Below are 17,500 nucleotides of genomic sequence, written 5' to 3' on the forward strand. Positions count from 1 at the left end.
AATTCCCCGCCTTTTGCCTGGCACCCTTCTTAAACAACGGCGTAACGTTAGCCGTTTTCCAATCTTCCGGCACTTCCCCGGAATCCAGCGACGTCTGGAAAATAACCACCAAGGCATCCACTATCACCTCCGCCATTTCTTTCAGAACCCTCGGATGCATTCCATCCAGTCCTGGGGACTTGTCCACAATCAGCCCCTCCAGTCTGTCGAGCACCGCCTCTCCAGTAACAGTAATGTCATTAAGACCCTCCAGTCCTACCACCTTTCCATCACTAACACCCGGCAAATTATTCAAGTTATTCAAAAAAGTAATTCAAAAAGTTAATTTGACAGAGGAAATAAGAGCGCAGGCATCCAGTAAAACAAGTCAGAGCCAGTGTAGCTCTATTAAATTTCAAGGGAGTAAGATCAGGCTGGATGGCCTCTGCTTTAACACCAGGAGTACTGCAGGCAAAACAGACGAGTTGAGGATGATGATTGACACGTGGAAGTGTGATCTCACGGCCAGCGCAGAGACATAGTGAAAGGAAGGGCAGGAATGGAAACTCAACATTCCAGGGGGAGAATCTTCAGGCGAACCGGGGAGGGATAACAGAGGTATTGCAGATGAGGGCAGTGCAGTTGATGTTGTCTACATGGACTTATCAAGGCCTTTGACAAGGTACCGCATGGTCGGTTGTTGCAGAAAGTTAAATCTCACTGGATCCATGTAAGTTTGCAGATGACACAAAGATTGGTGAGATCGTGGACAGTGAAGAAAGTTATCTCAAACGTTGAATACAGGAGTTGGGATGTCTTGTTGAAGTTGTACAAGACATTGGTAAGACCACACTTGGAATACTGTGTGCAATTCTGGTCACCCTATTATAGAAAGGATATGATTAAACTAGAAAGAGTGCAGAAAAGATTTACTAGGATGTTACCGGGACTTGATGGTTTAAGTTATAAGGAAAGGCTGGATAGACTGGGACTTTTTTTTCTCTGGACTGTAGGAGGCTGAAGGGTGATCTTATAGAGGTCTATAAAATAATGAGGGGCACAGATCAGCGAGATAGTCAATATCTTTTCCCAAAGATCGGGGAGTCTAAAACTAGAGGGCATAGGGGTAAGGTGAGAGGGAAGAGATACAGAAGTGTTCAGGTGGGCAATTTTTTCACACAGAGGGTGGTGAGTGTCTGGAATAAGCTGCCAGAGGTAGTAGTAGAGGTGGGTACAATTTTATCTTTTAAAAAGCATTTAGACAGTTACATTGGTGTGATCAGTAAGTTTGCAGACGACACAAAGATTGCTGGACTTGTGGATAGCGATGAACATTGTCAGAGAATACAGCAGGATATAGATAGGCTGGAAAATTGGGTGGAGAAATGGCAGATGGAATTTAATCCAGATAGATGCGAAGGGATGCATTTTGGTAGGTCTAATGTAGGGGGGAGTTATACAATAAATGGCAGAACCATCAGGAATACAGACACACAGAGGGACCTGGGGGTGCAAGTCCACGGATCCTTAAAGGTGGCAGCACAGGTGGAGAAGGCGGTGAAGAAGGCATATGGTATGCTTGCCTTTATAGGACAGGGTAAAGAGTATACAGTTGTATAGAACGCTGGTTAGGCCACATTTGGAACACTGCGTCCAGTTCTGGTCGCCACACTACCAGAAGGACGTGGAGGCTTTATAGAGAGTGCAGAAAAGGTTTACCAGGATACTGCCTGGTATGGAGGGTCTTAGCTATGAGGAGAGATTGGGTAAACTGGGGGTGTTCTCCCTAGAAAGGGAGAACGCCTTCTTCCAGATCATTTATATATATCACAAATAGCAGAGGTAGAACATAGAACATTCCAGTGCAGTACAGGCCCTTCGGCCCTCGATGTTGCGCCAACCAGTGGAACCAATCTAATGACCCTCGAACCTAAACTATTCCAATGTTATCCATATGCCTATCCACTGACCATTTGAACGACCTTAAAGTTGGCGAGTCCACAACTGCTGCAGGCAGGGCATTCCACGCCCTTACTACCCTCTGAGTAAAGAACCTACCTCTGACATCCATCCTATAATTACCACCCCTTAATTTAAAGCTACGTCCCCTCGTGTTAGCCATCACCATCCGAGGTAAAAGGCTCTCACTGTCCACCCTATCTAACCCTCTGATCATCTTGTGCCTCAATCAGGTCACCTCATAACCTTCATCTCTCCAATGAAAACAACCTCAAGTCCCTCAGCCTTTCCTCATAAGACCTTCCCACCATACCAGGCAACATCCTGGTAAACCTCCTCTGCACCCTTTCCAATGCCTCCACATCTTATAATGCGGCGACCAGAACTATACGCAATACTCCAAGTGCGGCCACACCAGAGTTTTGTACAGTTGTAACATGACCTCACGGCTCTGAAATTCAATCCCTCTACCAATAAAAGCTAACACACCGTACGCCTTCTTAACAACCTTATCAACCTGGGTGCCAACTTTCAGGGAGCTATGCACATGTACCCCGAGATCTCTCTGCTCGTCAACACTACTAAGAGTCCTTCCATGAGCCCTATATTCTGTACTCCTGTTACTCTTACCAAAGTGAATCACCTCACACTTTTCCGTATTAAACTCCATCTGCCACCTCTCGGCCCAGCTCTGCAGCTTATCTATGTCCCTCTGCAAACTGTAACATCCATCCTCACTGTCTACAACTCCTCCAACTTTGGTGTCGTCAGCAAATTTACTAATCCACCCTTCTACACCCTCATCTAGGGCATTTATAAAAATGACAAACAGCAGTGGCCCCAAAACAGATCCTTGAGGTACACCACTTGTAACTGAACTCCAGGTTGAATATTTCCCATCAACCACCACCCTCTGTCTTCTATCAGCTCACCAATTCCTGATCCAAACTGCTAAATCACCCTCAATCCCAAGCATCTGCATTTTCTGCAATAGCCTACCATGGGGAACCTTATCAAACGCTTTGCTAAAATCCATATCTACCACGTCAACTGCCTTACCCTTATCCACCTCTTTGGTCACCTTTTCAAAAAACTCGATAAGGTTTGTGAGGCACGACCTACCCTTCACAAAACCGTGTTGACTATCCCTAATCAATTTATTTCCCTCTAGATGATTATAAATCCTATCCCTTATAATTCTTTCCAAAACTTTGCCCACAACAGAAGTAAGGCTCACCGGTCTATAATTCCCAGGATGGTCTCTACTCCCCTTCTCGATCAAGGGGACAACATTTGCTATCCTCCAGTCTTCTGGCACTATACCTGAAGCCAATGACAACATGAAGATCAAAGCCAAAGGCTCTGCAACCTCCTCCCTAGCCTCCCAGAGAATCCTAGGGTAATCCCATCCGGCCCAGGGGACTTATCTATTTTCACACTCTCAAGAATTGCCAACACCTCCTCCTTATGTACCTCAATCCCGTCTAGTCTACTACCTGGTATCTCAGTATTCTCCTCGACTACACTGACCTTTTCCTGCGTAAATACTGACGAAAAATACTCATTCAGTGCCTCTCCTATCTCTTCAGGCTCCACGCACAACTTCCCACTGCTGTCTCTGACTGGCCCTAATCTTGCCCTAACCAATGTTTTATTCTTGACATACCTATAGAAAGCTTCAGGATTTTCCTTGATCCTATCCGCCAAAGTCTTCTCATGTCCTCTTCTAGCTCTTCTTAACTCTCTCTTTAACTCCTTCCTGGCTAATTTATAACTTTCCAGTGCCCAGTACAGAGCTCTGCGGAACACCACTGGTCACAGACCTCCAGCTGGAAAAAAACCCTTCGACTGCTACCCTCTGACCAAGCCAGTTCTCTACCCATCTTGCCACCTGTCCTTGTATCCCAGGAGCCTTAACCTTTTTCACCAACCTGCCATGAGGGACTTTGTCAAACAGCTTACTGAAATCCATATAGATGACATCCATGACCCTTCCTTCATCAACCGTTTTTGTCACCTCCTCAAAAAACTCCACCAAATTTGTAAGGCACGACCTCCCTCTTACAAAACCATGCTGTCTATTGCTAATGAGATTGTTCTGTTGTAAATGTGCATACATCCTATCTCTAAGAATCCTCTCCAACAACTTCCCTACCACGGATGTCAAGCTCACCGGCCTATAATTACCCGGGTTATCTCTTAAATAACAGTACCACATTCGCTATCCTCCAATCCTCAGGGACCTCACCTGTGTCCAGTGAAGGGACAATGATTTCTGTCAGAGGCCCAGCAATTTCATCTCTTGTCTCCCTGAGCAGTCCAGGAGAGATGCCATCAGGCCCTGGGGATTTGTCAGTTTTAATGTTCTCTAAAAAACCTAACACTTCCTCCCTTGTAATGGAGATTTTCTCTAACGGGTCAACACCTCCCTCTGAGACACTCCCAGTCAACACATCCCTCTCCTTTGTGAATACTGATGCAAAGTATTCATAAGAACATAAGAACATAAGAAATAGGAGCAGGAGTAGGCCATCTAGCCCTTCGAGCCTGCCCCGCCATTCAATAAGATCATGGCTGATCTGTTGTAGCTCAGTTCCACTTTCCCGCCCTCTCCCCATAACCCTTAATCCCCTCTCTTATCAAGAACCCATCAACCCGCTTCTTAAAAATATTTAGCGAGGTAGCCTCCACCACTTCAACGGGCAGAGAATTCCAGAGATTCACCACCCTTTGAGTGAAGAAGTTCCTCCTCAACTCTGTTCTAAACCGCCTCCCCTTTATCTTGAGGCTGTGCCCCCTAGTCCTACTGTCTTTTTTGAGCGGGAAGAGTCTCTCCACCTCTATCCTATCCATCCCATTCATCATCTTATACGTCTCAATGAGATCTCCCCTCATTCTTCTAAACTCTAACGAGTACAAGCCTAGTTTATTCAGCCTCTCCTCATAGCTCAATCCCCTCAACTCCGGTATCAGCCTAGTAAACCTCCTCTGCACTCCCTCCAGGGCCAAAATATCCTTGCGCAGGTGCGGCGCCCAAACATTTAGGATCTCCCCTATTCCCTTGGGTTCTAAGCATAATTCCCCTCCTTTGTCCCCGAGAGGTCCGATTTTTTTCCCTGACAACTTTTTTGTTTCTAACAAATGAATAAAATGCCTTAGGATTCTCCTTAATCCTGTCTGCCTAGAACATTTCGTGACCTCTTTTTGCCCTTCTAACTCCCTGTTTGAGTTCTTTTCTACTCTCTCTGTATTCCTCCAGAGCTCATTGGGTGGATCTACTTCCGCTGAAGAGTTTGCAGCATCGTGCTGGGGTGGGGGGGGGAGCTGTCCATGCCCCAGTCTGTCTGTGCCGAGATCCACCAGCACCGAGATCTGAGGGAACTCACTGCACGGTTACTGGGGGGCACGGTTACCAAGGGGACACGGTTACTGGGGGGCACGGTTACCGAGGGGACACGGTTACTGGGGGGCACGGTTACCGAGGGGACGCGGTTACCGAGGGGACGCGGTTACCGAGGGGACGCGGTTGTCGGGGGGGATGGTTACCGAGGGGACTCACTGCCGGGTACTGAATGCCATTCTGCTCCGTTGATAATGTTTCCATGCTGCATGAAGTTGTCTCCATGACAGATCCGGCGATCGTACTGCGCCATCGCCCGGTGGCTCGAGGCGTAGACTGCGGAAAGCCAGCGGAAGACATCGTCATCGGCGGTGGGGGTTGTTTGCCGTTGGAGCCAGGTGGGACGAGCCATATCGAAGGGGTAACACACCACCATGTCTCCCCCGTGGAAATTAGCACTCAACACAAATGGGATCTTCTTCATCCAGCCAATCACTGCCCTTGTTTCCGGACCAACCTGCCGGCAGGAAGTTACTGTTCATTCCCAAAACATGGAAAATCCCCCAGATCCCAACATTTCCACATCCTCGAAAACCCCCCCAAACCCTTCACCCTCCCTCAAACCCCCCAAACATCCCCCCAACCCCAAACTCACACCGATACCCCCCAAACATCCCCCCAACCCCCCACCGATATCCCCCAAACATCCCCCCAACCCCCCACCGATACCCCCCCAACCCCCCACCAATACCCCCAAACCCCCCAAACATCCCCCCAACCCCAAACTCACACCGATACCCCCCAAACATCCCCCCAACACCCCACCGATACCCCCAAACATCCCCCAACCCCAAACTCACACCGATACCCCCCAAACATCCCCCCAACCCCCCACCGATACCCCCCCAACCCCCCACCAATACCCCCAAACCCCCCAAACATCCCCCCAACCCCAAACTCACACCGATACCCCCCAAACATCCCCCCAACACCCCACCGATACCCCCAAACATCCCCCCAACCCCAAACTCACACCGATACCCCCCAAACATCCCCCCAACACCCCACCGATACCCCCCCAACCCCCCACCGATACCCCCAAACCCCCCAAACATCCCCCCAACCCCAAACTCACACCGATACCCCCCAAACATCCCCCCAACACCCCACCGATACCCCCAAACCCCCCAAACATCCCCCCAACCCCAAACTCACACCGATACCCCCCCAAACATCCCCCCAAACCCCCCAAACATCCCCCCAAACCCTTCACCCTCCCCCAAACCCCCCCAAACATCCCCCCAACCCCCACGATACCCCCCAAACATCCCCCCAAGATACCCCCCAAACCCCCCAAACATCCCCCCAACCCCCCACCGATACCTCCAAAACCCCCACAAACGTCCCCCCAACCCCCACTGATACCCCCAAACATCCCCCCAACACCCAAACTCCCACCGATACCACCCAAAACCTCCCCAACCCCCACCGATTCCCCAAACCCCCCAAACATCCCCCCAACCCCCACTGATACCCCCAAACATCCCCCCAACCCCCAAACTCCCACTGATACCCCCAAAACCCCCCAAACATCCCCCCAACCCCCAAACTCCCACCGATACCCCCAAAACCTCCCAAACATCCCCCCATCTTGAGGGGAATTGTTTGATAGAGCAGACGCAGCACGGTTTCGTTAAGGGAAAGTCGTGTCTGACAAATTTACTGGAGTTCTATGAGGATGTGTCTAGGGCGGTGGATAGAGGAGAGCCGGTGGATGTGGTCTTTCTTGATTTTCAGAAGGCGTTTGACAAAGTACCTCACAAGAGGTTATTGCAGAAGGTCGAGGGACATGGAGTTGGGGGTAGGGTGTTAGCGTGGATAGAGGATTGGTTGTCAAATAGGAGGCAGAGAGTGGGGGTCAACGGGTGCTATTCGGATTGGCGGTTGGTGACTAGTGGGGTGCCCCAGGGGTTGGTGCTGGGGCCTCAGCTATTTACCATTTATATAGATGATCTGGAGGAGGGAACCGAGTGTATGGTGTCGAAATTTGCTGATGACACCAAGATTGGGGGAACGGCAAATTGTGCGGAGGGTGTGGAGAGTCTGCAGAAGGATCTAGATAGGCTGGGCGAATGGGCCAGGAAATGGCAAATGGAATTTAATGTTGGCAAGTGTGAGGTTGTCCACTTTGGTAGGAATAATGGCAGGAAGGACTATTACTTACGTGGCGAAAAACTGCAGCAGGCGACAGTGCAGAGGGACCTCGGGGTCCTTGTGCATGAGTCGCAAAAACCCAGCTTGCAGGTGCAGCAGGTGGTCAGGAAGGCGAATGGGATGCTGGCCTTCATAGCGAGGGGGATTGAATATAAAAGTAGGGAGGTCTTGCTGCGGCTGTATAGGGCATTGGTGAGACCGCAGCTGGAGTACTGTGTGCAGTTTTGGGCGCCGCACTTACGCAAGGATATTTTGGTCTTGGAGGGAGTGCAGACGAGGTTTACTAGGCTGATTCTGGAGTTGAGGGGGCTGAGCTATGAGGAGAGGCTGAATAAACTAGGCTTGTACTCGTTAGAGTTTAGAAGAATGAGGGGAGATCTCATTGAGACATATAAGATGATGAATGGGATGGATAGGATAGAGGTGGAGAGACTCTTCCCGCTCAGAAAGGACAGTAGGACTAGAGGGCACAGCATCCAGATAAAGGGGGGGCAGTTTAGAACGGAGTTGAGGAGGGACTTCTTCACTCAAAGGGTGGTGAATCTCTGGAATTCTCTGCCCGTTGAAGTGGTGGAGGCTGCCTCGCTAAATATATTTAAGATGCGGGTTGATAGGTTTTTGATAGGCAAGGGGATTAAGGGTTATGGGGAGAGGGCGGGAAAGTGGAACTGAGCCACGACAGATCAGCCATGATCTTATTGAATGGCGGGGCAGGCTCGAAGGGCTAGATGGCTGACTCCTGCTCCTATTTCTTATGTTCTTATGTTCCAACCCCCAAACTCCCACCGATACCCCTCAAAACCCCCCAACATCCCCCAAACTCCCACCGATACCCCCCAAACATCCCCCAACCCCCAAACTCCCACTGATACCCTCCAAAACCCCCCAAACATCCCCCAACCCCCAAACTCCCACCGATACCCCCCAAAACCCCCCAACTCCCAAACTCCCACTGATACACCCCAAAACCCCCCAAACATCCCCCCAACACCCAAACTCCCACCGATACCCCCCAAAACCCCCCCAACACCCAAACTCCCATCAATACCCCCCAAAAGCCCCCAAACATCACCCCATCCCCCAAACTCCCACTAACACACCCCAAACATCCCCCAAACTCCCACCGATACCCCCCAAACCCCCCCAACACCCAAACTCCCATCAATACCCCCCAAAAGCCCCCAAACATCACCCCATCCCCCAAACTCCCACCAACACACCCCAAACATCCCCCAAACTCCCACCGATACCCCCCAAACATCCCCCCAGCCCCCAAACTCCCACCCATACCCCCAAAACTCCCCCAAACATCCCCCCAACCCCCAAACTCCCACCGATACACCCCAAACATCCCCTATCCCCAAACTCCCACCGTTACCCCCCAAAACCCCGGAAAACGGCTAGTGTTATGCTGCTGTTTAAAAAAGGTGGCAGACAAAAGGCAGGGAATTATAGGCCGGTTAGTTTAACGTGTGTAGTTGGAAAAATGCTTGATTCCGTCATCAAAGAAGAAATAGCGAGGCACCTAGAAAAGAATGGTTTGATAGAGCAGATGCAGCATGGATTCATTAAGGGGAAGTCGTGTTTGATGAATTTATTGGAATTCTATGAGGATGTGACTAGTGCGGTAGAGAGAGGGGAACCGGTGGATGTGGTGTTTCTCAATTTTCAAAAGGCATTTGATAAGGTGCCTCACAAAAGGTTACTTCAGAAGGTTAGGGTGCATGGAGTTGGGGGTAGGGTGTTAGCGTGGATAGAGGATTGGTTGTCTAATAGGAGGCAGAGAGTTGGTATCAATGGGTGCTATTCTGGTTGGCGGTTGGTGACTAGTGGAGTGCTGCAGAGATCGGTGCTGGGCCCTCAGCTATTTACCATTTATATAGATGATCTGGAGGAGGGGGCTGAGTGTAGGGTGAAGAAATTTGCTGATGACACGAAGATGAGTGGAAAAGCAAATTGTGCGGAGGGTGTAGAAAGTCTGCAGAGGGATCTAGATAGGCTGAGCGAGTGGGCGAGGACCTGGCAGATGGAGTACAATGTTAGCAAGTGTGAGGTTATCCACTTTGGCAGGAATAATAGTAGGAGGGATTATTATTTAAAGGGCGAAAAGCTGCAGCATGCTATGGTGCAGAGGGACCTGGGGGTCCTTGTGCACGAGTCGCAAAAACCCAGTCTGCAGGTGCAGCAGGTGGTCAAGAAGGCGAATGGGATGCTGGCCTTCATAGCGAGGGGGATTGAATATAAAAGCAGGGAGGTCTTGCTGCAACTGTACAGGGCACTGGTGAGGCCACAGCTGGAGTACTGTGTGCAGTTTTGGTTGCTGCACTTACGGAAGGATATATTGGCCTTCCTGCTCAGAAAGGACAGCAGGACTAGGGGGCACAGCCTCAAGACAAGGGGGGCGCAGTTTAGAACGGAGTTGAGGAGGAACTTCTTCACTTAAAGGGTGGTGAATCTCTGGAATTCTCTGCCAGTTGAAGTGGTGGAGGCTGCCTCGCTGAATATATTTAAGTCACGGGTTGTTAGGTTTTTGACAGACAAGGGAATTAAGGGTTATGGGGAGCAGGCGGAAAAGTGGAACTGATCCACTTCAGATCAGCCATGATCTTATTGAATGGCGGGGCAGGCTCGAAGGGCTAGATGGCCGACTCCTGCTCCTATTTCTTATGTTCTTAAAAACCCCCCAACCCCCAAACTCCCACCAATACCCACCAAACTTCCCCCATTCCCAAACTCCCACCGATAACCCCCAAAACCCCCCCGATATCCCCCAAACATCCCCCAACCCCCAAACTCCAACCGATACTCCCCAAAACCCCCCAAACATCTCCCCATCCCCAAACTCCCACTGACACCACCCAAACTCCCCCAAACTCCCACCAACACCCCCCCAAAACCCCCCAAACATCTCCCCATCCCCAAACTCCCACTGACACCACCCAAACTCCCCCAAACTCCCACCAACACCCCCCCAAACATCTCCCCATCCCCAAACTCCCACTGACACCACCCAAACTCCCCCAAACTCCCACCAACACCCCCCCAAAACCCCCCAAACATCCCCCCAACCCCCACACTCCCACTGAACATAAGAAATAGGAGCAGGAGTAGGCCATCTAGCCCTTCGAGCCTGCCCCGCCATTCAATAAGATCATGGCTGATCTGTCGCTGCTCAGTTCCACATTCCCGCTTTCTCCCCATAACCCTTAATCCCCTCTCTTATTAAAAACCCATCAACCCGCGTCTTAAAAATATTTAGCGAGGCAGCCTCCACCACTTCAACGGGCAGAGAATACCAGAGATTCACCACCCTTTGAGTGAAGAAGTTCCTCCTCAACTCTGTTCTAAACCGCCCCCCCTTTATCTTGAGGCTGTGCCCCCTAGTCCTGCTGTCCTTTCTGAGCGGGAAGAGTCTCTCCACCTCTATCCTATCCATCTCATTCATCATCTTATATGTCTCAATAAGATCCCCCCTCATCCTTCTACCCCCCAAAACCTCCCAAACATCCCCCCAACCCCCAAACTCCCACTAATACCCCCCAAAACCTTCCAACCATCCCCCCATCCCCAAACTCCCACCGACATTGTTCCGTGGGAGCACTGAAGAGAGGCTGCGATTTGCGAGTGGAGAGCTTGTGGGTGAGTACAGCGACTTTTTCTTTCTTTTAAAAACTAACTCTGTTTAGTGAGTTTAGTGGGGGTTTTTTTGCTTGATTTAAGTTTGACCCCGGTTTGACCCCGGAAGTAGTTGCGAGGGCACTCGGGTCAAGTTTTTTTTTCACCTACTATAAATTAGACCGGACGGGATTCCCGATACTCTACACAGGTAGAGTATCCCAGCCCTCCCCCCTCCTCTAACCTAAAAAAGAGAGAGAGAGAGAGGGGGGCTCTGACTGAGAGCAGGTAAGACTGCTTTTGTTTTTGTGTGTGCTGTAAGGGCTTTGGCTCACAGGGCCAAAGAGATAAGGTAAGTTATAAGTTTTTTTTTAACTTTTTCCTCTGGGTTGCTATAAGGGGTAAGTATGGGTGTGAGACCTGTGTGTTGTTGCCAATGCAACATGTGGGAGGTCTTGGAGGCTCCTGGTCTACCAGACATCCACACCTGTACTCGGTGTGTGGAGCTGCAGGCCCTACGGAACCAGGTTAAGGAGCTGCAAATGCAGCTCGAGGACCTTCGGCTCATTCGGGAGAGTGAGGAGGTTATAGATAGGAGCTATAAGCAAGTAGTTACACCAGGACAACGGGATGAGGGCACTTGGGTAACTATTAGGAAGGGGAAACCCCGGGTGATGGAGAGCACGCCGGTGGATGTCCCCCTTCAAAATAAGTACTCCGGCCTGAGTACTACTGGGGGGGACAGCTCATCTGAGGGAGGAAGCGGTGGCCAGGTCTCTGGAGCTGAGCCAGTGAGCCAAAAAATCAAAAAAGAGAGCAGAAAGGTAGTGTTAATAGGGGACTCCACAGTGAGGGGGGCGGACAGGCGTTTTTGTGGATGTAGACGTGAGTCGCGGATGGTGGTTTGTCTCCCTGGGGCTGGGATTCGGGATGTCTCTGGGCGGGTCCCAGACATCCTGAAAGGGGAGGGTGAGGAACCAGAGGTTGTAGTACATATAGGTACTACTGACGTAGGCAAGAGGGAGGCACTCGTGAAAAGGGACTATAGGGAACTGGGTAGGCAGCTGAGGAAGAGAAAAGCGAAGGTAGTAATCTCAGGATTGCTGCCTGTGCCACGGGAGAATGAGGGAAGAAATGAAATGAGGTGGATTTCGGTTCCTAGATCATTGGGACCTCTTTAGGGGCAGGTGTGACCTGTACAGTAAGGACGGGTGGCACTTAAATCCCAGGGGGACTAATATCTTGGTGGGAAGACTGGCTAAGGCTACCGGGGGGACTTTAAACTAGAAAGGATGGGGGGAGGGAATTGTGATGGGGAAACTGGGACGGAGGAGGTTCGCTCCCATGTAGGGGAGGACCGCAGGCAGTATGGGAGGGAGGTTAGACAGGGGGTGGAGAAGGGAAATGCCCAGACTGAGGGGCTGAAGTGTATATATTTTAATGCAAGGAGTGTAGTGAATAAGGTAGATGAGCTTAGGGCGTGGATTGCTGCTTGGGATTGTGATGTGGTGGCCATTACGGAGACTTGGATGTCTCAGGGACAGGACTGGGTACTTCAGGTGCCAGGTTTCAGATGCTTCAGGAAGGACAGGGAGGGTGGCAGAAGAGGTGGTGGAGTGGCACTGTTGATCAGGGACAGTGTCATGGCTGCAGAGAAAGAGGATGCCGTGGAGGGACTATCTACAGAGTCTCTGTGGGTGGAAGTTAGGAGCAGCAAGGGGTCGATAACTTTGCTGGGTGTATTCTATAGGCCGCCCAATAGTGACAGGGAAGTTGAGGTGCAGATAGGGAAACAGATTCTGGAGAGATGTAGTAATAACAGAGTTGTCGTGATGGGAGACTTTAATTTCCCAAACATCGACTGGAATATCCCTAGGGTAAGGGGTTTGGATGGGGAGGAGTTTGTTAGGTGTGTTCAGGAAGGTTTCCTGACACAGTATGTGGATAAGCCTACGAGGGGAGAGGCTGTACTTGACCTGGTACTGGCGAATGAACCAGGGCAGGTGATGGATCTCTCGGTAGGAGAGCATCTTGGGAATGGTGACCATAATTCTATCTCCTTCACAATTGCATTGGAACGAGATAGGATCAGGCAGGTTAGGAAGGTGTTTGTCTGGAGTAAGGGGAAATACGAAGAAGTCAGGAAGTTACTTGGACAAATAAACTGGAAGGAGGCGTTCTTAGGGAAAAGTACCGAAGGAAGGTGGCGGATATTCAAGGAATGTTTGTCAGGAGCTATGCGTGACAACGTTCCGATGAGACAAGGGGGTTTTGGTAGGTCGAGGGAACCGTGGTGCACGAAGGCTGTGTTGAACCTAGTCAGGAGGAAAAGGAAGGTGTACAAAAGGTTCAGGGAACTCGGAGAGGTTAAGGATCTTGAGGAGTATAAGGACTGTAGAAAGGAGCTTAAAAGGGAAATTAGGAGAGCCAGAAGGGGTCATGAGAAGACCTTGGCGGGTAAGATTAAGGAGAATCCCAAGGCCTTTTATAAATATGTGAAAGGTAAAAGGATGAGAAGAGAAGGGATAGGACCTATAAAAGGTGAAGGGGGAAAGGTCTGTGTGGAACCAGAAGAAATGGCAGAGGTGCTTAATGAGTACTTTGCCTCAGTATTCACAGTGGAAGCTGATCTGGGAGATTTTGCCACGGATTTGCAGCAGATGGAAAAGATTGAGTTTGTGGATATTAAGGTGGAGGATGTGTTAGAACTTTTGAATTCTATCAAGATAGATAAGTCGCCGGGACCAGATGGGATATACCCCAGGATACTGTGGGAGGCGAGGGAAGTGATTGCAGAGCCCCTGGCGATGATCTTTGCATCGTCAATGGAGACGGGAGAGGTTCCGGAAGATTGGAGGATTGCGGATGTAGTCCCTATTTTCAAGAAAGGGAACAGAGATAGCCCGGGAAATTACCGACCGGTGAGTCTGACCTCAGTGGTTGGTAAGCTGATGGAAAGGCTTCTGAGGGACAAGATTTACGAGCATTTGGAGAGGTTTGACATGATCAGGAATAGTCAGCATGGATTTGTCAAGGGCAGGTCGTGCCTTACAAGCCTAGTTGAGTTCTTCGATAATGTGACTGAACACATTGACGAAGGAAGTGCCGTGGACGTGGTGTACATGGACTTCAGCAAGGCGTTTGATAAGGTCCCCCATGCAAGACTTCTTGAGAAGGTGAGAGGGCATGGGATCCAAGGGCCTTTGGCCTTGTGGATCCAGAACTGGCTTGCCTGCAGAAGGCAGAGAGTGGTTGTGGATGGGGCTTTTTCTGCATGGAGGTCAGTCACCAGTGGAGTGCCCCAGGGATCTGTTCTAGGACCCTTGCTGTTTGTCATTTTCATAAATGACCTGGATGAGGAAGTGGAAGGATGGGTAAGTAAGTTCGTTGATGACACAAAGGTCGGTGATGTTGTGGATGGTCTGGAAGGATGTCAAAAGTTGCAGCAGGACATAAATAGGGTGCAGGACTGGGCGGAGAAGTGGCAGATGGACTTCAACGCGGATAAATGTGTAGTCGTCCATTTTGGCAGAACCAACGGGATGAACGAGTACACTATCAAGGGCAGGAGTCTTAGTAGTGTTGAAGAGCAGAAGGATCTTGGGGTCCGGGTCCACAGGACTCTTAAATCGGCCTCGCAGGTGGAGGATGTGGTCAAGAAGGCGTATGGTGTACTGGCCTTCATTAATCGAGGGATTGAGTTTAGGAGTCGGGAGGTAATGCTGGAACTTTATAAGACCCTTGTCAGGCCTCATTTGGAGTACCGTGCGCAGTTCTGGTCGCCTCACTATAGGAAGGACGTAGAAGCTATTGAAAGGGTACAGAGGAGATTTACAAGGATGTTGCCTGGATTGGGAGGCATGCCTTATGAAGTTAGGTTGAGGGAGCTGGGACTCTTCTCCCTGGAGAGACGAAGGTTGAGAGGCGACCTGATAGAGGTTTATAAAATGTTGAGAGGAATAGATAGGGTGGACTCTCAGAGGCTATTTCCCCGGGTTGAAATGGTCGCTACGAGAGGACACAGATTTAAGGTGCGGGGAGGAAAGTACAGAAGTGATGTTAGGGGTAAGTTTTTCACTCAGAGGGTGGTGAGTGAATGGAATCGGCTGTCATCAGTGGTGGTGGAGGCGAACTCGCTGGGGTCTTTTAAAAGACTTCTGGATGAGTATATGGGGTTTTGTGGGATTGGGGGTTATAGATAGGTGTTGATGTGATCGGCGCAACTCGTGGGCCGAAGGGCCTGTTTGTGCTGTAGTGTTCTATGTTCTATGACAACCCCCCAAACATCCCCTCATTCCCAAACTCCCACCGATACCCCCCAAACATCCCCCAATCTCCCAAACTCCCACCAATACCCCGCAAACATCCCCCAACCCCAAACTCCCACCGACACCCCCCAAAATCCCTAACATCCCCCAAACTCCCACTGATACCCCCCAAAACCCCCCAAACATTCCCCCAACCCCCAAACTCCCACTGACACCCCCCAACCCCCCCAAACATCCCCCATCCCCAAACTCCCACCAACACCTCCCCAAAACCCTGACCCCCAAATCCCCTCTCCCTCTGAAAATACCCAAATCCCCCCAAACCCCCCCGACGTACCCAAAACCCCCCAAACCCCTGACCCCCAAATCCCCTCTCCCTCTGAAAACCCCCAAACTCCCCCGATCCACCCAAAACACCAAAACCCCTGACACTCCAAACATTCCCTAACTGGACCCCCAAACTCACCAACCCCACAAGGCCTCCGAATCCCCCCAAAAACCCCAAATCCCCCAAAACCCAGAAAACCCCAAACCCCTCCAAATACCCCCACCTACCCCAAACCCCCAACATCCCCTAAACCCCCAACATCCCTGACCTCCCAAACATCACCCCGACATCCCCCAAACTCCCAACACCTCCAAACCCCCTGACCTCCCAAAACTCTCAATGCCCCCAAACACCCTGACCCCCCAAAATGCCAACACCCCCAAACTCCTGACCCTCCCCAAACACCCCCGACCCCTCCAAACACCCCAAGCCCCAATCACCCCCGACCCCCCAAACCACTGGCGACCCAAACCACGACACCCCCAAATCCCCCCGACACCCCCAACCCCCGATGCCCCCAAACCCCCCAGATGCCCCCAAGCACCCCCAAACTCCCAGACGCCCCCAAACCCTCCAACATCCCCATAGAACCATAGAAAATTCCAGCTCAGAAACAGGCCTTTTGGCCCTTCTTGTCTGTGTCGAACCATTTTTTGCCTAGTCCCACTGACCTGCACTTGAACCATATCCCTCCACACCCCTCTCATCCATGTATCTGTCCAAGTTTTTCTTAAAGTGACCCCGCATTTACCACTTTATTCGGCAGCTCATTCCACACTCCCACCACTCTCTATGTGAAGAAGCCCCCCCCTAATATTCCCTTTAAACTTTTCTCCTTTCACCCTTAACCCATGCCCTCTGGTTTTTTTCTCCTCTAGCCTCAGTGGAAAAAGCCTGCTTGCATTCACTCTGTCTATACCCATCAAAATCTTATACACCTCTATCAAATCTCCCCTCATTCTCCTATGCTCCAGGGAATAAAGTCCTAACCTATTCAATCTCTCTCTGTAACTCAGCTTCTCAAGTCCCGGCAACATCCTTGTGAACCTTCTCTGCACTCTTTCAACCTTATTTACATCCTTCCTGTAACTAGGTGACCAAAACTGTACACAATACTCTAAATTCAGCCTCACCAATGCCTTATATAACCTTACCATAACACTCCAACTTTTATACTCGATACTCCGATTTATAAAGGCCAATGTACCAAAAGCACTCTTTACAACCCGATCCACCTGTGACGTCACTTTTAGGGAATTCTGTACCTGTATTCCCAGATCCCTCTGTTCAACTGCACTCTTCAGAGTCCTACCATTTACCTGTACGTTCTAACAAAGAACAACACAGCACGGGAAACAGGCCCTTCGGCCCAACGAGCCCGCGCCGCCGTCCCACTGTCTCAGTGACCTATTCATGATTTTAGTCTACGCTGTTCTACTTTGGTTTGTCCTTCCAAAGTGCAATACCTCACATTTGTCTACGTTAAATTCCATTTGCCATTTTTCAGCCCATTTTTCTAGTTGGTCCAAATCCCTCTGCAAGCTTTGAAATCCTTCCTCACTGTCCACTACACCTCCAATCTTTGTATCATCAGCAAATTTGCTGATCCAATTTACCACATTATCATCCAGATCATTGATATAGATTACAAACAACAATGGACCCAACACCGATCCCTGCGGCACAGGGCTTCTGGCTTCTTCCATTGATGTTCAAGACCTGAAGTGGCTGACAATGTGAGTGGAAGGAGCACTGATCACAGGTTAAAGAGATGTGTATTGTCTCCAGACAGTACAG

General features: G+C 50.3%; 1 protein-coding gene across 1 annotated transcript in view; it reads right to left on the reverse strand.

Moving 5' to 3' along the window:
- Positions 1-5,480: 5,480 nt before the first annotated feature.
- Positions 5,481-17,500, reverse strand: part of LOC145340695 (putative carboxypeptidase X1) — a gene marked incomplete at its 5' end in the record, with an annotated part of 14,427 nt that continues 2,407 nt past the window's right edge. The window contains one exon of the mRNA XM_080185154.1: positions 5,481-5,795. Within this exon, the coding sequence (XP_080041280.1) occupies positions 5,481-5,795 (315 nt within the window). The remainder of the gene's footprint in view (positions 5,796-17,500) is intronic.

The sequence above is a fragment of the Carcharhinus amblyrhynchos genome, unplaced genomic scaffold (genome assembly GCF_965287045.1).
Source record: "Carcharhinus amblyrhynchos unplaced genomic scaffold, sCarAmb.v2.hapA chromosome_1301, whole genome shotgun sequence".
NCBI classification, from domain to species: domain Eukaryota; kingdom Metazoa; phylum Chordata; class Chondrichthyes; order Carcharhiniformes; family Carcharhinidae; genus Carcharhinus; species Carcharhinus amblyrhynchos.